General features: G+C 33.3%; 2 protein-coding genes across 2 annotated transcripts; both read right to left on the bottom strand.

The window, feature by feature from the left end:
- Positions 1-4,125: 4,125 nt before the first annotated feature.
- On the bottom strand, positions 4,126-4,572 carry LOC149499149 (uncharacterized). The gene has a single exon (XM_089722087.1). The coding sequence runs from the start codon at positions 4,570-4,572 to the stop codon at positions 4,126-4,128; it is 447 nt and encodes a 148-aa protein (XP_089578213.1).
- A 16,478-nt stretch (positions 4,573-21,050) lies between these two features.
- Positions 21,051-21,599, bottom strand: LOC149499148 (uncharacterized). The gene has a single exon (XM_089722085.1). It carries the CDS (start codon positions 21,597-21,599, stop codon positions 21,051-21,053), a length of 549 nt encoding a protein of 182 aa, XP_089578211.1.
- Between the last annotated feature and the right edge of the window lie 710 nt (positions 21,600-22,309).

Below are 22,309 nucleotides of genomic sequence, written 5' to 3'. Positions count from 1 at the left end.
TATTTCAAGTTATAGGAAAACTTAAGTCATAAGTCCCATTCTTGACATCAAGACTTTCGTTTTCTCATCAATTCATTTAAAACACTCTATATACCTTAAGAAACATAAATACACCTAAAGGAGGCATATACTTATTATTTTCCCAAAAATCCATATGGTTCAAGTCATAGGATTTTTACCAGTTCTCAAGTTATAGTAAGAATATTCATGCCAAACTTAAAACACATGCTAACCATCACAAAACAAAGGAATTCCATGATTGAAAGCATCACAATACCCGAGGAGATTTTTTCTATATTATGTCATAAGAAGAAAAATCTCATAAAAGACTTCCTGAATGCAAAACAAGCTTCTAATCATTCTAGCATTAATATACATTAAGTATCAATATCACATAATTAAGGTTTAGCTCCTCAATTACATACTAAGCATGCAAAATCCCCAATATCTCATATGCTAAAGTTACAATAAATTTCTCAAACTTAGTATTCATGTAAATTAACTTCACTAACATATAAATACATTTGTAACACATTACTTAGAATTTTAATAATGCATAAAAAAGTCAAAACTCAAGCCTTATCACCCATGATGGTTTGACCAAGTTAGGGGAAAAGGGAAAGAAAGCTTCCTTTTTTGGTTTAAACATGCTAACATTCTTAAATAACACCCAATATCATAACTATAAAGCCAATTCCATCAATTACACACATAGAGACAATTATTCCCAATTTCTCATAAATTTAAATCACAGGAAATATGGCAAAGGTTGATATTCATGCAAACTAACTTAATTCAATATTTAAATACATTCATAGCATAACATTTATGAGCATAATCATTATTTAAATGAAAGAAAGACAACACCTCCCCACCTAGAGGTGGTTTGGCCAAAGTAAGGGGAGTGGGGAGGAAATCTTTCCTCATGCAATTGATCATATAACAAGCTTCAAAAACCACCCAAGAACACAATTAAACCAATAGCATACATTACTCAAGCCAAAAATCACATAATCCCCAAATTCCTAACATAGAGTTCTAGAATCCAAAATTTAAGAAAATATATAAAGAGATGGGATTTATGAGAACTAACCTCAATTAACAACCTTAGAGAGCTCCAAAAAATAATGATCAATCCTTTGATTTCACTTTATCCAACCTTGGTAGCGCACCCTTCTTTAACAAGAGAATAATCAAAATCAATACACACTTTCAATCAAGAAAGTAAAGAAATTATGCTTGGAGATGAAAGGAACCAAAACCCCCAACTAAAATAAAAAACCTAACACAAATTCATAATTTCTACTTATTTAAACTATAGCTTTAAATCCTAATTTCTTGAACTTAGGCAACTATCCACTATTAAGCTTTAAAGTCATGAAGTGTAGGAACTAGGAATTAGCTTAGGTTACTTGGTTTGATTGATTTCTTGTAGAAATTTTGAAAGAAAAATGAAAAGGGGAGAGGAAGAGGGTTTGGTCAAGTTGTGGAGAAGAAAGGGGAATAGATTGTGCTATCACAAAACAAGAGAAGGGGCTTTATATTTTTATTAAGGGCATTTAGGTCATTTGCCAACTACTTCTTTAGGAAGTTGTTGATGAATGGCTTAGATTGAGTTAATCTAACGGCTATAAAACTCCTCTCATAATAGTATTTTTCTCCATAAAAAAATATTAAAATTACTCCATAAAAATAATTCTTAAATTTTCTAATTTTTTAAAATACCAAAATTCACTATTCACTAATTACTTAATTGGCCAAATAAATTCATAACTTATTTTCTACCCATCAAAATAATATATACATGCTCCAAAAATATTAAATAAAATATAAGACATAAATAGTAATTTTTTTGGGACCGGAATAATACCAATTTTCAGACATGTGGTACTATTCAGAGACTGATAAACTACTATTTCAAACACAGAAAATAGGGCATTATAGTTATACCCCTTTTAAGAAAACTTTGTCCTCGAAATTAATTTGAATCAGGAAATAAAATCTCATAATCCATTTAATTGTTCTCAAGTGGATTAATACTTAATGTCCTCATGAGAACTAATTGTCCATATACAGGCAAAATCAAGATTTTCAAATCCAATAACTATACCATATACTCCTTCATACAAGCGATATAGATCTCTAGGAATCCTCTTTAATCTTCCATAAGAAGTGCTTACTAGCATATCTTATCCCAATTAGCAATCAAATCAAAGGTTACATACAAAGATCATGGGTTATGCTTTAAGGTTCAAGGAACGAACCCACAAAACCTAATCACATATAACATGCTTTCATCAAGAACACTTTCACACATGCTTACATACATTCACATTTGCAAGCATTCTGTAAAAAGAGAGTTGCAATAAATAATAAGTCCAAATCTTATTGCACACAAGATGAATACATGTAATAATAAGGTCATGCAAATTCATACAAATGCTACATATGTACACTGCACCCACTTGCTCATTTATTCAAGGAGATTTAGAAGATAATGCCCAATAAAAATTCATCAAATCATATCATATTCCCTCAATTATAGTTATTTTTTACAACTCCATAAACCTTTCATGTCTTGCGAACAACTCTTTTAACTATTACATCAATCCTTCCATCTTATCTTGATTACTTATTTACTTTTGATCATTTGGCATAGAAATCATTTCCATATAAGCATAATAAGATCACATCAAACCATAATTATTATGAATTCACACTTACCTTATATAGTCCCAAAAATGTACAAGTCTATAGCTTGATTACTCATTATCTCCATTTCCATTTAGTCTTAGAAATCATGGTTTTTTATTACTATAAAATCACCAATTAATTACAACCATTTTATCATAAAACAATTGGAAATGCATGTGTATATTCATTCATATCACATATGTCATGTTCATAAATACAGATGCATGATCATGATAAGGTGTTTCAAGACTAAGATGTTACAATACTTCGGCCCTGTAAGAAATTTTGTCCTCAAAATTTTTACCTCATTCAAAGAATAAATGGGGGTAATTCTACCTTATGTACTATTCTGTTTCCCATGTAGCTTCTTTTCTAAAATGGTTTTGCCAAAGAACTTTAAACAATGGTATCTCTTTGTTTCTCAATTGTCTAGTTTGATATCCAATAATAGTAATTGGTTCTTCAAGATAACTCAAATTATCAGACACTTGAATATTTTGAGTTTGTAACACATGTGATGGGTCTGATTGATACTTTTTGAGCATGCTTACATGGAATACATCATGGATTTGAGCTAATTCTAGAGGCAATGCCAATCTATATGCTAAGGGGCCAATTCTTTCAAGGATTTCATAAGGACCAATGTATCTAGGGCTTAGTTTGCCCTTTTTTCCAAACCTGATAACCCCTTTCCTTGGTGAAACTCTGAGAAAAACCTTTTCTCCCACTTGATATTCCATTTCCTGTCTACTGATTTGCATAGCTCTTTTGTCTATCTTGGGCTGCTTTAAGCTTATTTCTAATAATTCTCAATTTGTCAACAGCTTACTGTACTATCTCATGCCCTTCCAGTATTCTAGCACCTTCTTCATCCCAGTATAAGGGACTTCTGCACTTTCTACAATATAATGCTTCATGTGGTGCCATATCAATACTACTAAATTCAATTAGGGAACGTATTGATCCCATGATCCCCGAAATTCAAGTATACAAGTCCTTAACATCTCCTCAACAGTCTATATAGTTTTTGAGATTGTCCATCTGTCTAAGGATGAAATACAGTATTGAAATTCAGTTTGGTGCCTAAAGCATTCTATAAACTAATCCAGAACCTAAAAGTGAATCGTGGATCTCTATAAAAAACAATCGATACTAGCATAATATGAAGTTTTACAATATCATCTATGTATCTTTGGGCCAACTTCTCCAATGAACTACCCTATCTGATAGGTAGAAAATGAGCTGACTTAGTCAATCTATCAACTATAACCTATAGAGCATCATTTCCCCTTGGGATTATAGGCAAACCCACAAGAAAATCCATAGTGATTCTTTCCCATTTCCATATAGGTATTGTCAAAGGGTGAAGCTTACCAGCAAGTGCGTGATGTTCAATTTTGATTTGTTAACATGTCAGACTTGGAGACAAATTCAGCCACATCTTTCTTCATCCTTATCATTCGTCATCCTACGCCACCAAAAGTGAGGTCTCAATGTGTGGTACATTTTGATGGTTCCAAGATGCATAGTATAAGGTGCCATATGAGCTTCCTCAAGAATCTCTTTCCCTAGTTCACTTACATCTAGTACACAAATTCTTTGTCCCATCATCAAGGTACCATCAGATAGCTGAAAATCTATAATTTTATTCTGCTTAACTTTCTCAATTATTCCACTTAACTTAGGATTCTTATCTTGAGCCTCTTTAATTATATCATGTAGCATTGGTCTAATTTTTAAAGTTGTTACCAATTCTCCTTCTTGTCCCACATCAAATTCAACATTTAGTGCCTTTAGATGGACTAAATTAGGTAATACAGATGTCTGAACATGTGCAATACTACTGTGGAACTTCCTACTTAATGCATAAGCCACCATATTGTCTTTTCTGGGATGATATTCTATGGTACAGTGATTGTCTTTCAAAAGTTCAAGCCATCTCCTCTGTCTCATATTTAACTCCTTTTGATTGAGCGGATACTTTTAAGCTCTTATGATCTATAAATAATTTGAAATTCTCCTCATACAAGTAATGACGCCAGATCTTCAATGCAAATACCACTGCTGCCGATTCTAAATCATGTACTGGATAATTCACCTCATAGGGCCTTAACTGTCTAGATGCATAGGCAATAATCTTGCCATGTTGCATTAATACACATCTTACGCCTTGATAAGATGCATCACTATAAATAACAAACCTCCTATACCCGAAGTAATAGTCAGAACTAGAGCTGAAGTCAACTTATGTTTCAGTTCATCAAAACTCCTTTGACAAGCTTCGGTCCAATTAAATTCAGTACTCTTTCTAAGTAATTTAGTGATTGGGGCAGTTATAAGTGAAAATCCTTTAATAAATCTTTTATAGTAACCAGCAAGCCCAAGAAACTCCTAACCTTAGTGACTGTCTTAGGTGCTTCCCATTTAACTATTACCTCAATCTTCTTTGAGTCTACTTCAATACCTTGACTTGATACTATATGTCCCAAGAAACCTGCATGGTTCATCCAGAATTCATATTTACTGAACTTAGCATAAAGTTATTTTTCTCTCATGGTATACAGTACTATCCTCAAATGTTCAGTATGTTCTTCTTTTCCCTTAGAATATACCAAAATATCATCAATAAACACAATTACAAATCTATCTAGGTACGGCTGGAGCACTTTATTCATTAAATCCATAAACGCTGCTGGTGCATTGGTTAGCCCAAATGACATAACTAAGAATTCATAGTGTCCATACCTTTTTCTAAATGTAGTTTTTGGAATGTCTGCTTCAACTATTTTCAATTGATAATAGCCCAATTTTAAATCTAGCTTTGAAAACACTCATGCTCCCCAAAGTTTATCTAACAAATCATCAATCCTAGGTAGTGGATATTTATTTTTAATTGTCATCTTATTCAACTGCCTATAGTCAATACATAATCTCATAATACCATCTTTCTTTTTCACAAAAAGAATTGGTGCTTCCCAGGGTGATATACTTGGTATTATAAACCCCTTAACTAATAATTCTTGTAATTAGGTTTTCAATGTCATTAATTCAATAGGATCCATTCTATAAAGAGAGATGGATATGGGGGCAGTGCCTGGGATTGCCTGACTATAGAAATCAAACATGATGGGATTGCTTGTCTATCTCCCTAAAAAATCACTCTTGGTTGATTTGACAATTCAAGTATAACTTCCTTGGTATAACGATTAACAATAGCTCTATGCCTTATTAACCAATCCATTCCTAAAATCACATCAAATTCTCGAAGAGGCAACAATATCAAATCTACCTTTGGTATTGTCTGCCTTATACAAATATCACAATATCGGTATACCTGGTTTACTTCCACATTATCCCGTAATGGTGTGCTCACTTTCAAATCATAACCCAGTGGTGTATGCTGATGTTGTAATTGTGATGCCAAATTCAATGCTATACACTAAAACGATTAGAGGAAGTGATAATCTATTCACATACAAGTGTAATTTAAACACATGATTACAAACTCTTCTAATCCTTGTTTCAAGGAACTTGTATATATCTAAATATAACAGAATAGAATTTGAATAAGTCTTTGTAACAATTACGTTGTTATCTTATCTAATACGCCCCCGCAAGATGGTGTACAGTCTGTAACACCAATCTTGTTTCTGAAATTGCTGAATGCTATGAAAGATAAGGGCTTTGTTAGCATATCAGCAAGTTGGTCTTTTGCCGAGATATGAGTGACTCGAAGAGTTCCATTTTGCACTTGTTGCCGTACAAAATGATAATCTATGGCAATGTGTTTCATGCGGGAGTGAAAGACCGGGTTTGCTGCAACATAAGTAGCTCCCAAATTATCACAGTAGATCACCGGAGATTTGGGTCTTGGAAACTGCAATTCATCTAATAAATTTCTGACCCATGCCAAATCAGCTGCTGTGGAGGCTACGGATTTATATTCAGCTTCAGTTGAGCTTCTTGCTACAGTTTTCTGCTTCTTTGAAGACTTGATATTCTTCTTCCATGGCAGATCGCCACTTCGGATCCTTCAATGCCTGAGCAACAGTCTTGGGAACAAATTGAATATCAGATTGAACTTCAATGGATAGACATAGTCTATTAATTAGCTTTTGAATTTGATTTTTCCTGCGTGTCACCATTAGATGTACATTCTGATTGAGATTAGAGGCCAACGGCAAGCTGCTCACAACATCACTTTGAGTAGGTAATAATAGGTGAATTAGAAATTTCAGTACCTGAACCAGAATCCGAGATGTTACTGTGTTCGGGTTGCTGTTGAACTAGCGAAGATGAAGCCGAGGAATCAGGGTTCACATAATTTGGTTGCCCACTACTGTCAAGACCTGCAGACATTGGTAAAATAAAATGTATGGGTGACCAGGTATCTAATGTATGAGAATTAGGTCGTTCTAAAGCTGTGGCTAGAGAATTAAACAGAAAGTCAGATTCTATAAAGTCAACATGACGAGAAAGATAGATTTTGGATGAATGAGGATCATAGCACTTGTAAGCACTTTGAGTAGCTGAATACCCAATAAAAACACAAGGAAGAGAACGTTTTTCGAGTTTATGTTTATTAAAAGGACAAATCCAAGGATAACATAAACACCCAAAAACCTTTAATTTAGCATAATTGGGTTCTTTGCCATGAAGACAGTAGAAAGGTAATTTATTGTCCAAAATAGAGGTTGGCATTCTATTGATTAAATATATGACTGTCTGAAAAGCATATGTCCAAAAAGATAGGGGTAGATTGGCTTGATGACGTAATGTGAGCCCGGTTTCGACAATGTGTCGATGTCGACGCTCAGCTGTGGCGTTATGTTCTGGTGTGTAGGGTGGAGTAAGAAAGTGAGAAATCCCTTTTTATTGCAAGTAAGCTTTCAGGTGTATAAATTCCCCCCCATTATCCGAATAGATTGATTTAATTTTCCTATTGAAGTAGTTTTCAACAAGATTCTAAAATATCGGAAAAATTGAAGACACTTCAAATTTTCTTTTCAAAGGAAACAACCACACAAATTTGGTAAAATGATCGACAAAAATGATATAATACCGAAATTCATCAATAGAAGTGACCGGTGACGGTCCCCAAACGTCACTATAAATTAACTCCAATGGAGCAGAGCTTGTCATAGTGGACTCAAAAAATGGAGACTTGTGCATTTTGTTGCACTTACATGAATCACAAAAGAAATTATTGTTTGAAACTGATAAATCAAATGACTGCAAAATAAGACGTAAGATAGGTGTTGAAGGGTGGCCTAGCCGACGATGCCATAGGGGCTGTGAAGAAGCAACAATATGATTAATGTTCAAAGAAGAACCTCTTGACAGATTGGGCGGCCATTCATAAATGCCATTAGTGGGCTTCCCTTCCGCTAGCAGCGCCCTCGTGCTCAAATCCTTCACAGTAAACAGAAAGGGATTAAATGTCACCTCAACATTATTATCAGTGCTCAATTTATAAACAGAAATAAGATTCTTGTTGAGAGCAGGAACACATAAAACATTCTTTAAACTCAAAGGCTTGGTGGCAGAATTTAAGGTAACAGTCCCTGTATGAGAAATTGGATAGGATTTACCCCACCAAGGAAAACATTATCACTGCCTTCATAATCTGAATGAATAGCCAAATTCTTTAAATCTTCTACCACATGCTGATTTGCACCTGAATCGACAACCCAACGAGTATCATTTATCTGCCGATTGCTAGTAACACAATTAACTTGAGCTTGAGTCTTTGAACCAGCAACAGCGAGTTTTCATTAAACAGCCATGGGAGCAATTTCTTGAGTTTAAAACATTGTTTGGTGACATGCCCAGGCCTGTCACAAAATTGACATTTAACCCTGTTTTTGTAGGTCGAGGAAGTAGGAGTACCTGAAAAATTTCCAAAATTAACAAAAGCGGAAGACTGAGGAGCAGCAGTTGACGATCCAGCTTTGTTTTTCGCAGTATAGTTCACCGTTGTGGGAGTAACAACCAAATTCGACTCACGATTCAATTGACTCTCAAAGTCAGTCAATTTATCATGAAGATCGTCAAAAGAAATCTCAGAGTCACGTGCTCGAATGGCAGCCGAAACCTCCTTATATTCAGCAGGTAGACCATGAAGAACATTGAGAACAGTTTCATTCATCGTAATAACAACACCAGCAGCAGCAAGTGTAGTGGTGATCGATTTAATTTTCTGGAGAAACTCAGTAATTGATGAGATCCCTTTCTTAGCTGTAAATAGAGACTCTCTCAAGCTCATAATGCGAGCTTGAGATGGCTTAACATAGGTTTTCTCCAGAGTAACCCAAACATCGTGAGAAGTTTTCTCACCAACAACGAAAGAGACAACATTGGGAGAAAGAGAAGCGATCATAGCGCTTCGAAGGAGTTGATCTTGACGAAACAGATAGGAACTGGTTGTCAGATTACTAGCAATAGGGTTCTCAACAAACTTAAGAAAATCATAACCAACCAATAAAGAGTACCACTGAGTATGCCACGATTGGTAGTTTGTGGCAGTCAGTTTAAGAGGAGCTTGAGCGGAGGCATTAATGGAAACTAATTGAGTTTCAAAGGGGTTTAGGGTTGGCATTTGAAGAACGGTAGGAGTGGTGGAACTGGTTTCTTCCAGAGGATTAGTCATTGAAAAAGGAATAGAAGAATCACAGATAGGATCGAAAAAAAAAATGCTGTTTGAGCAAAAGGCTCTAATACCATAAAACGATTAGAGGAAGTGATAATTTATTCACATACAAGTGTAATTTAAATACATGATTATAGACTCTTCTAATCCTTGTTTCAAGGAACTTGTACATATCTAAATATAACAGAATAGAATTTGAATAAGTCTTTATAACAACTACGTTGTTATCTTATCTAATATACACAAACGTGTACAACCAGGATCTATTAATGCATATACTTCATAATCATAAATAGACAACTTACCAGTAACAACTTCTATTGCATCTCGTGCCTCCTATCTAGTCATCTCAAAGACTCTAGCTGGAGCCTATTGCCCAAAACTCTATCCTTCAAATCGAGCAGCGCCATAACTACTTGATCTAGCTCTACCTTACCTTTACCTCTATGGGGTGCTGTTCCAACACCACTAGCTCTTGTGTTATGCATAGACATCTCAGCTTCAACTCTACCTCTTCCAATTTCAGAGAACCCAAGTGCCTCAGGACAATCTCTGATCATGTAATCTAATGATCCATATCTATAACATGTACCATTAAACCTAGGACACTCACCAATGTGTTGCCTACCATAATGCACACAATTTATTCTTTGTTTTATGGACCGTGTAGGCACTTGGTTTCTTCTTGTATAAGCTAGTGTCATTGGATGTGCCAGCCTTCTTGCTTAGGTACACTTCTTTCTGTATTTTTGGCTGGTTTTCTGTAAAAATGCTACAAAATTCCCCAAGATCAAGTGAAATGTGATTCAAGGAAGCTTTAAACAAAAACATAAATAAAACTCAATAAAAACTAATTAAAGTAATTAAAAATACTAAAAATCCTAATAAAAACTATATTAAAAATACTATAAAAATAACATCTGTCAATATATATCAACTAGTCATGTGCAAGTCACATGACCACCTAATTCCTCCTTAACTCCTTAAAGGTCCCACTTATTCATGCTTTTACCCACACTTGTAATTATAACTTTTCTTTTATGCTAATCGAGTCCATAACCCTCCATTAACACTTAATTAATCTCTGTTAGGTCATAACTAAACATCTTAGATGATTTAACATCAAATCATTAACTACTTAATCAAGATACTAATTGAGGTGCTTCAAGTACTAGCTTGTCATTGCTATGACTTGAGCACATTTAACATTCTCATAATTAATCTCCATAATAATTTTCCACTTTAATTAACTTTATGATATTGTGATTAACAATTTCTTATCAACATATCAAGGCAGTCTTAATCAATCAAATCACCAAAACAGACATAATTCTCCATAACAGTCTTATTATACTCTCTTGACTTAATTCACCTTTGAACACGTTATATGGATGTACAAAGTACAAATGTATCCTCTCAATCTAGGACAGAGTGCCAAAACTTCTCTGATTCAAAATTTTTCAGATTCATGCATTTGCGTACTTATACTCATACTAGATGTCTCATGTGCATATTCATGGTTAGGCATATCATGCCCTTATTTATCATAAAACAATTGCAAATACATGTGTATGTACATTCATATCACATATGTCATACTTATAAATATTGATGCATGATCATGATATGGTTTTTCAAGACCAGGATATTACAAAAATTATGTATTCGGCATTTTCTGTCCTACTTTCGCTCTCATTTCCCTTTCTTTCCACCTACCCCACTCTCTCTCTCTCTCTCTCTCTCTCTCTATATATATATATATATACACACACACACACACACACACACACACACACTGGGTGATTTTCGCTCTTTGCGCAGCTGTGTAATATATTTATTTTTGAGATATAAAATATGTGTATTGAATAAATTGCTAAAAAATTAAAATGCATACAATATATAGAGAATATGATTCAAATGTATCATGTGAAAAAAAAAATTTTTATTCTAACTAATGAGGAAGTTATTCACATAATAATTTGAAAGGAAAATGAATGTTAATATAGTATTTATACGTGGCCAATTGAAATAGAGAAAGCATATTGCTGCTTTAACATAAACTACTGATGGAAAAATTAGTAAGAACTTATATACCTTGGACTAATAACTCGAAGTATGCAGACAAAAAAAAATTTTTTTTGATAAAATTATGAATTATAAGTAAGAAATATATGTAAATAAATTTAGAAGAACAAAATTAGATAAGAGGTATGGAAGCTATTACTTTATTTATTGCAATTTTAAATCTTATATATTTTTTGGTAATACCTTTTTTGTCCATATTTATATTTATTTGTTTTGATTTTTTGTTTTATAAAATATTATTTTAGGCCAATTTATGAACAAATCATTATTCAAGAAAGCACATTTTCTATTTTTTAGTATAATGATAAAAGGCATATTTAAGTTTTAGTGAAAGAGAACACCAAGAGCATTATGTTCAAAACTCGTAAAAACTAAAAATTAGAGAGAGATAATTCTTAATGAGGGAGACATTAATTAATAAGGCAATAAAACTCAAATACAATTTTTTCTTCAAAAACCTACAATTTTTTTCTTAAATCAGTTATATTCAAATACTTACTCTCTTCAAAGGAAGTGTCATGTCAACATCCAACAAAAATCAATGATTCTATAATGATAATGATATATCTTTCTCTCCATTATATTGATTCTCTTTGATAGCATCACTCAATCTCCCAATTAATACAACAAACCTAATAACTTTATTTAAGCCCATGGCCAAGTCAATGAATAAATTAAATCTCTTTAAGGTAATTCTAATGGCAAATTATAACCTCAGCAAGTGGTTTATTCTTTGTAATAAGGCAACGTTCATTTGATGATACCAACTTTTTTTATAGTTTTTTTTATTGCAATAAAAGGTGTTATATCATTACATTCAATTGTGTTAAAGTTATTTCATAATTTAAATTATTAGGTTAGATTTTATAATTTCATGAAAAAATAAATTATTTTTATCATAATATTTCATCCCACAATAAGAGCAATTTAAGATAATTTCATAAAAATTAAGAAAATTTTTAAGACTGTAGGACACGTGAATGAATTGAATCATATATCCAAAAGGGGAAACTAATCAACATGCACCTTTAGGTGGAAACTAATCAAGAGGTGCCTTTTGGTGGAATGGCTTAAGGAGTTGGGAGAACTATTGGGTTAAGCGTTGAAAGAACTATAGGGTTAAGCGTGCTCACTTAACGGAAACCCTAAGATGGTTGACCTCTTGGGAAGTTCATCATTTCACCTGCGGGACAAAACCGTACGGATTTTACCAATCCATAAGATGGATTCGGCTTAATCCAAAGCGGACAATTCATGATTAGAGTCAGACATGAAATAAACAAACTCAATTCTTTTTTTCTTTTTGGTAGATAAGGAAAAAAAAAATTAAAAACAACTAACTATTACACATCTCTCATAAGCGACACTAGCTCAATCACGAGCAAGCGAAGAATAGATCCTGAACCTTGAGAAGAAGCATATTGAGCAAGCCAGTCCGCGTTGAAGATAGCTTCTCGAAAGCATGTAAAATAAAGAGATGGCAATATAAAGAGAAAAAAATGACGAATTAACAAGACCAAAGATCTAACAGCAAACTGACCAATTAACAAGACCAAAGATCTAACAGCAACCCATTAATAAGCTGGATCCCTAGAAGATTGTCACATTCCATCTGAACAATGGTGTAGCCAAGAGGATACACCAATTTCATAGTTCAGCGCCTAGGACCAAAGTGTCACCAATACCCAAACAAAACCCTCCAAGCCAAGAACCCAAATTGTTACTATGAAATTGGCAAGTTTGAAGATAATCGTGTAAAGTTCTCTCACATTAAAATGAGTAAAATATGCTTCGTTTAAAAGTTAAAAAAAGAAGTTTTATCTCCTCATATAAAGGAAAAATCTTAAAAGTTATACTTGAAAAATTCTCTATTGGATTATGATTATAACTTATCTGATAATGAGTTTAATTAATATTTTCATTTTCTTTTTCTAATGTGTTATCATGTATGTTCAAGTTAATCCGAATAATATTATTTAATTATTTTAATTTATAAATGTGGGAGTGTTAAAGAGTATGAGGTATAAAATATCATATAAAAAACAAACATTAAAAAAAGATATATACATCCTATTATTTTTTTTTTTAAATAGAGGATTATTTTAACTCAATAAGGAATATTTGGATTAAATTTAAAATTTTAATATTAAAAAGGACAAATATGTTAATTCAATTTGAATATTAATTAATGTTGTTATAAAAAAAAGGAGGAAATGATTTTAACTCAGTTAGAAGTTTTATATTAAAAAACTTAATTCGGAACTTTAAAATTAAAAGAAAATGAATGAAATATTTTAATTCAATTAGAAGAAATCTACAAAATCTTATTATTTTATTATCGTAACTAGGTAGAGGCTCGTACATTGCATTGTGAGAGATCAATTACTTTATCCATGTTGGTAAAATTAAATTTTTGAGATTTTTATTAGGCTAATTTTTTTTTAAAAAAAATGTTCATTTTTCAATTTTAGAAAATTATTATAATTTTGGCAATTGGTTATATGAATTTTTTTTATTCTAATCTTTTTGCAACTGCAAGCAAAAGAAAAACCAAGTTTATTTGTTATTTTTTAATTAAAATTATAAAGTGAATATTGAATAATAAATGGTAATTGTACCAAATAATTATTGCTGAAAAATTAGATTGATAACCTTTTAAGTATGATGGTGATGATGGATAAAATTATTTCAATTGTGTGATATTGAAATGTTCCAAAGTTTTATTTTCGAAATCGACCAAATTAAATTTAATTTTAAAAGCCACGTAAATATTATTTTTCAAATCAAAACTATTTTAACCGGATCGATTCTCACAAACTAAATGAAATTCAAATGACCCAAAATCATTTTAGAAGGACCTAAATCAACTTCCCAAGAAAGTTTACAAAATCAAGAAATGATTTAAATAATAATGATAATAACAATAATAATTTATACTATCTAAAAGTATGAATAGGAGACACTAAATTTCTAAAACGTCTCTATGAACTTTTAATTTTATTTTAATCGGAAAACTTTTAATTTTATTGGTCGATTAATTAGTAATATTGAAGGTTCTAACAGATTATAATGTACAGTAATTATTTTCCTTTATAAACATTAAAGAATTAGTGGACATGGTTTAAAAACCTTCCAACGCACGCATTATACCATTTTCGGCACTTCTCTGAAGGAGAAGAACCGGCCAAAAAATTAAAAAATTATAAATGAAATTTCACCCCTTTTATTATAGATGCAATAAAATTAATGTACTTTACATATTATCATCAAGCAATTTGCAACTTATTATTGGACATTTCAAGTAAATATTCTAGATCAAATTAATTAAATTTACATAACTATAATTAACAACATTCAGTTATAGCTAGTATTTACAGTAGCATTCATTGTATGTAGGGATTTGAAGGTTTGCTTTAGGAAGAAATAGCAGATATTAAAATTAAGAAATCTCTTTGGAAATTTAATTTTATTATATTTTATTAATTGATTAAAAATATTATAAATAGTCTCATTTCAATTAGAAAATTTTAAATTTTATTGGTAAGAAAAATTTTAATTTATTTGTTTTAAAATTATATAAATATTTGATTAAAAATATCATTCAATAAGAATCCAATGTGGCTGGCTGGCTGGCTATCCGTATATCAAGCGAGCCACATAGGAAGAAAACTCCTGATTGAAAAAAATTTATCGATTTAGAAACTTGATTGCAAACGTTTTCCGTTGAGACATTGGAATAGAAATTTTTCAAGAATTCAGGTATTAATTTTATAATTAAGCCTATTTTTTTAATTAAGAATAAACCAGAAAAATATTAACAACAGAGGCACTAGTATAAATGATATCATCTACGTAGGGACAAACAATGATGAAATTGTTTTTACCTCCCTTTTCTATGTAAAGTGTGGGCTCATTCTCACTCCTCAAGAACCCATGTTGCTAGAAGTATGAATCAATTCGGCTATACCACGCTCGTGGCCCTTGCTTCAGACCATATAATGCCTTTCTCATCTTGTACACCTTCTCCTCTTTGCCTTCAATTATAAAACCTTCTGGTTATGAGACATAAACTTCTTCTTGTAAGTTTCCATTCAAAAAAGCTGACTTGACGTCAAATTGATAAATTGGCCAGCATAGCTGTGCAGCCAATGATAAGATGATTCTCGTAGTTTCAAAGCGAGCTACAGGAGAAAACGTCTCTTCGAAATCAATACCATGTTGTTGTGCATGCCCTTTTGCGACGAGTCGTGGTTTATATTTTTGCACATTTCCATCTGCACAACATTTGGTTTTGAACACCCATTTCAATCCGATTGCATTTTTGCCTTCCGGTAAGTCCACCATCTCCCATATTGCGCATTCTTTTCGATGGCCATCAACTCTTCCAGCATTGCTTTTTGCCATTCTTCTTTTCCTGCTGCTTCTTCATATGTTATGGGATCTGAAGCAAGAAGAGTAAATTGACAAGATTCATATATTCTGTCAAGGATTTGAATTTTCTTGGTGGATTCTCATCTGAAGATTCTTCCGAAATGGAGGAAGAATGTTGCCTCAAGTGTGGTGATGAATTTAGTAAGATCATGGGAGAACTAGCAACTGAATTTGTTGGAGTTGGCACTTGATTGTCTTTGTAAGAGATTTTGTTGTCTATTGAAATCTGTTGCTGCATCATTTCTTTATTTTCTTGCCAATCCCAGCTTGAATTTTCATCAAATATTACATTCCTGCCTATTATAATCTTGCCACTATAAGGGTTAAATAATCGATATGCTTTGGATTGTGTACAATAACAAACAAAGATACATTTTTCAGATTTCTCATTAAGTTTTTGACGAACTTAAGAATTTACCAAAGCATATGAAATACACCCAAAAATTCTTAAGTGACTTACAGAAGGTTTCTTGCCTTTCCAAGCTTCAAATGGACTTTGGTTCATCATAGCTCTTGTGGGAGATAGATTCAACAAATAGACTAAAGTTGCTACTGCTTCAGCCTAAAATTGATTAGACAGCCCTTTCGCTTGCAACATGCTTTTTGCCATCTCCACAATTGTGCGCGATTCTTTCATTCCGCAATGCCCTTTTTCCTCTGGAGTATAAGGAGTTGTCAACTCCCAATGAATTCTATTTTCTTAGCAAAAAAGAGTGAATTGATTTGATAAGAATTCTCCACCTCTGTCTGTGCGAAGACTTTTAATTTACAATCCCCTTTGCTTCTTAACCATGGCTTTAAAATGCTGAAATTTCTCAAATGTTTCTGATTTATTTTCCAAGAAATAAACCCAACTCATCTGACTACAATCATTAATAAAAAGTAAGAAATAACGACTCCCACTATGAGACTTAGTTTGTATAGGACCACATAAATTGGCATGAATTAATTCAAGACAATTCGTTGCTCTCCACGCTTTTCCTACTGGAAATGACTTTCTAGTTTGTTTGCCATAAATGCATCCTTCACATAATTTAATTGAACCAATTTTTGGTAGTCGAGAAACCATATCTTTATTACTGAGTAACTTCATGCCCTTCATATTAAGATGCCCATACCTCAAATGCCATATGAATCATCATTTTCACTTGTTGCTAGTGCAAACTGCTCAATGCTGGAAACGTTTAATGGAAACATCTTATTTGAAGTCATGCTTATTTGAGTTCTTTGGCCTGATTTCTTATTTGTAATGAGAGAAGCGTTGTCATCAAATAAAATGGAATGCCCTCTAACCATCAATTGTCCAACACTCAGTAAATTGTATCCCAATTCAGGCACAAATTGAACATCATCCAATAACTTTACCTCACCATGATCAGTTTCCACTTTGACCATGCCTTTACCTTCAACTTGCATCTCTTTTGTGTTGCCAAGATGCACAGTTATTTTTTATGTCTCATCAAGCTTATGGAATAAGGATTTGGTGCATGTCGTGTGGTTTGAACAACCACTATCAACAAACCATAAATTACTTGGTTTGGAGTTAATGTCAATACAAGCCATAAAAAGTTGTGCTTCTTCTTTTTCTTCTTCATTCTCTGCAGCAAAGTTCATCTGTTGGTCTTTATACCAACATTCTGCCTTTATATGCCCGTACTTGCCGCAATGATAGCATTGAACACCATTCTGCCATTTACTTTGATCTTGGGACTGCCTTTGTTGTCCATCAGATCGGCCTCTGCCTCTTCCTCGACCATGGCCACGGCCACAGCCACGGGATCCTCCTCTTCCTCGACCTTTTTTTGCTGAAGTTTCACCCTCCTTGCTTTTGGTGACAACTTAAAATGCTTTTTCGCCATTCTTTTCAAGTGATCTATTAATTCTGGACTCATGTGCTTGCAATGACCCCATTAGTTCATCAAATGAAAACATTGATAAATCCTTAGATTCTTCTATTGCAGCAACTACATGATCAAATTTTGGAGTTAAGTGATAGGTCCCAATCAAAGCCAAAGAGAATTAAGTAGAGAGAATAAGAAGTTTTAAGTGTTTTGTTCCTTCATTCCTTTTTGCTGCGGATACAAGAGAATAAATAGGAAAAGAGCGTAACAACTTGAGCCTATTCTATATGTAACAGTCTGATTTTCTTTTAGTGTTGGCAATAGTGATTTACCGGTCTGTGAATATTACCATCGGTCCTGGACTTGGTATTATTTTAGTCCGGAAAAATTACTATGTATATTTAATATTTTCTTTACTATTTTTGGAGCATGTTTGCATGATTTAGGCGGGTAGAAAATAATTCATGAATATTATTGGAGAGTTTATGTATTAAATGCATAATATTTCTAGTGTGGTATATTAAAAAATAAATGAGGAATTATTTTAGTGGAGTTAATTTAATTAATTGGTGGAGTTAAATAAGAAGTAGAAGAGAATTATTTGAGGAATATTTAGAGCCATTGGATGAGATTACTTAGGACTTGATCTTAGCCACACATTTGGCATGAAATTTGGAAGTCAAATTTGACTTTGGCACCTTAAAGTAACACCACAACACTTTTTTCTTTCTTCTCTTCTCCTTCTCCACGCCATTTCCATCTTCTTCCTTCTTCTTTCATTTTCTTCATTTTCTTACCTCCAAATTTACCACCAAACTACCTAATTAAATCATAGAATAGGACTTAATTCTTAAGAATTAAGTAGTAGAGTTGAGATTGGTGATTAAAAGCAAAGAGAAGTGAAGTTACTATTGAAGCAAGTAAGTTGTGGTTTTTGAGTTTTGTGAATTGTTAAGTAGAATTCATGGTTTAGACATGTTATTGATGCATTAAATCATGCTCCAACTATTTCTTTTGTCAAGTTTTGCTTTTAATGTTGATTTCTCATACTTTGAAGAGGTTGGAGAACCATCCTCAAAGGGTAAAGAGAAAGCCAAGGAGTAAGGCTTTCCAAGCTTATTCAAGCTTGTTAATAAGGTTAGTGCAATAATACTTTCAATTGTTTAAGTTGTTTTTACATGGTTAGGGTTTTGAATATATTTTGGGAACTTTGTATGTTTTGGTTAAATTGATGAATTTTAATGTGAGATATGTTCTGCCGTGGGATTGGAACTCATTTTCGACCCCTTTATACTTTCCATCTGTTTCTGACTTCTTCATGAAAGTTGTAGCTCTATTTCTCAGCTTTCCAAAACATATTCTTATGTCTAATTCCAATACTTGTAGCTCAACTTATGATTTAAATACCAAAACTGGTTCTGTTATGGTGTCTTACCTGTATATCCGAAATGATTGTCCATTTTGACCACTCAAATGGCAACATAACATCTTATGTTCTTCATAAAAGTTGTAGATTTACTTCTTATCTTTCCAACCCATCCTCTTGTATCCAATTTCGAGATACATAGCTCAACTTATGGCTGAAACACCCAAACTGACTCTGTTGTGATGGGCCACAGGCATCACTAAATTGAGTGCCCATTTTGACCACTATAATGACAAGATTAGGTTCTGAGTTCTTCATAAAAGTTGTTGACCTATGTCTTGAGACTTCTCTCGTTCTGGATTGATTTCATTTGAGTGTTTGGTTAAGTAGGAATTCAAGAAAAATTGGACTTGGTTCTGCTGAATCAGGTCTGATCTGTTGGTCTGTGTTCCTAGCTTTTGTTTGCTATTTTACCATTTGATCTGGGCTGTGGTCCCTTCTGAACATTTGTAGCATTTTGTCTTAGCTTTCTAATGAATCTGATTTCATTCAATTTGGAGACCCATAACTCAAATTATGAGTTAAAAACCCAGCAAAGGGCAAGTTTATGAAAATGCTGAAAGGTTCTTGATTTATGTACTTTTATACTATATTAAGTTTATATATATCTATAATGTTTTGAGTAAAAATTTTGAACTGATGAGTATTAATAAATGAAGAGGTTTTGATTAAGAATTATTGCTTTTGTGAAAGAATGATTTTGATTTGGGCTCTACTATGCATGATTGAGACGTGGAATGATGAGATGGATTTTGTTAGTGTGAAGCTATGATCATATGCTAGGGTTATCAGCCCTTATAAATAGGCGGACGCGCTTATTTGTGTGATGGGGTGGTGCTTTCATAGGCCACGGTGGTGCTTTCATAGGCCACGATTGTGTGATGGGGGTGGTGCTTTCATAGGCCACGGTGGTGCTTTCATAGGCCACGAGTATGTGATGGGGGTGACGCTAATATAGGCCACGATCAAATCTGCTTATGTTCATTCTGCATGAGTACGAGCCTTAACAAAAAAAATGAAATTTTATTGTTGCTATAAAAGAATGAAGACATATTTGTATTTATAATCTTCTCATTGCTTTCAAAGTATTTGAATTAAATGAATGCGATTTCGGTATTTATATAGTTGAGTAATTTAAGATTTGCCTTAGCTATTCTTGTTAATTAAATTGTTGGTTATTTAGCACTACTGAGTCTTCCACTCAGCGCGTTGATTTTTATCACGCGCAGGTTAGGAGCGGAGGGTGTTCTTCAAGACCAGAGGAGTAGCATCATAGTAGATATCACATTTTGGGTAGGATATTTTGTAAATGGTGATTTTTGGCATGTATATAAATATTGTATTGTGAAGGTTGGATATAATAAGTTTATAATGTATTAAGAGTTATGATTATTTAAGGAAATAACATCTTATTATATTTTTGGTGTATGATGATTAAAGATTTCTTGAAAAGAATATGTTTCGAATATTATGCGTATGTTGATGGATGTTTAGAAGTGCTTGTGGTATGTTGTGTTGAATTGGAGTTTTGGGGGTTTGGAGAAAATTGGAAGTGTGTATATTTTCTTTGTGTGACAAGTTAATTTTAAGGGGAAACTCTTGCAAAATTTTCGTAGGAATTTCCTTAAACATTATTTTTGTAAAAAAAAAAATGTTAATTACTTGCCTCCTTATGAAAATTTAACCACTTCTAATTTGTGATCTAGCTTTAATAAGTGACGTTAGACGGTGCTCCGGCACCGATTGTCGCATCCACCGTCTGGTTCTCCGGGATTGGTCGGTGGGTGTTACACTATAGGCCATAAATGACACTTATTAGATAAACTAGCCAGATCCAAAAATCAGAGAGCAAATTGACTTATTCAATAACAAATAAACAAAAAAAAAATAATATTGCAGCAAACCAACAAACTTAAGCAGAGGCTTAGTCCAAATATTTTCTGTTTTGGATAGGCATCCTTGAGGACCTTCGTGGCTTATCATTGCATCCCCCTTTTAAAGGAACCTTGTCCTCAAGGTTCAAAGTAGGAAATCTTTCTTTCATCATCTCAGAATTTTCCCATGTGGCATCTTCTTGTGGCAATTGCTTCCATAGAGCCAGACTTTCCTGCTCAAAGCGTGAACCCCTTTTAATCCATCTAGTGTCCAATACCTCCTTTGGTTCCAAGAGAACATCACCATCATTGGACAATAGAGGCAAGTCCAAGGTGACAGGAACATCATCTCCAATATGTTTCTTTAAAAGCGACACATGGAAAACCGGATGGATTTTGGAGCCTGCAGGAAGTTGCAATTTATAAGCTAAATTCCCAATTCTGGCTTCAATTGGAAAAGGCCCATAATATCGACTAGCTAACTTTTGATGAGCTCTCTTGTACACCGAGTGTTGACAATAAGATTGTAACTTAAGATAAACCAAATCACCCACTTGGTATTCAACATCCTTGTGTTTTAAATCAGCTGTTTGCTTCATCCGGTTTGCATCACGCGAAAGATTAACTTTTAGTTACTGCAGAATTTCATCTCGAGTGACCAAATTTTGATCCACCTCATGAACAAGTGATTGTCCCATCTCATACGGTGGTATTGGCAGTGGAGGTCTGCCATACAAAGCCATAAAAGGAGACATTCCAATTGAAATATGAAAGGAAGTATTATACCAGAATTCGGCCCAAGGAAGAAATGAACTCCATTTACGCGGCTGTTCAGATACAAAACAGCGAAGATACTGTTCGAGACATCTGTTTGTCACTTTAGATTGTCCGTCATTTTCAGGATGATAAGATGAGCTCATATTTAACTTGGTACTAGATAATTTGAAGAACTCACGCCAAAAATTGCTAATAAAAATAGGATCACGGTCACTGATTATAGACTTGGGCATCCCATGATATTTAACAACTCCATCAACAAATGTTTCAGCAATTATTTTGGCAGTATAAGGATGAGACAAAGCTAAGAAATGAGCATACTTGCTGAGTCGATCAACCACCACCAGAACTGAATTTTTTGCCATATGAAAGTGGAAGTCCATCAATGAAATCCATTGTTATATCATCCAAGACTTGGTGAGGAATTGGTAAAGGTTGGAGAAGTCCAGCCGGAGATGAAGTAGAAGCCTTGTTTTTCTGACAAATAGAACAAGAAGAAATATATTGCTGAATTTGATTTCGCATAGAAGGC

Source organism: Jatropha curcas, chromosome 1, assembly GCF_041381405.1.
Source record: "Jatropha curcas cultivar XTBG-Jc1 chromosome 1, XTBG_Jcur_1.0, whole genome shotgun sequence".
Lineage (NCBI taxonomy): Eukaryota > Viridiplantae > Streptophyta > Magnoliopsida > Malpighiales > Euphorbiaceae > Jatropha > Jatropha curcas.
The sequence above is the reverse complement of the archived record's forward strand: the minus strand, read 5'-3'. Positions and strand labels throughout refer to the sequence as shown.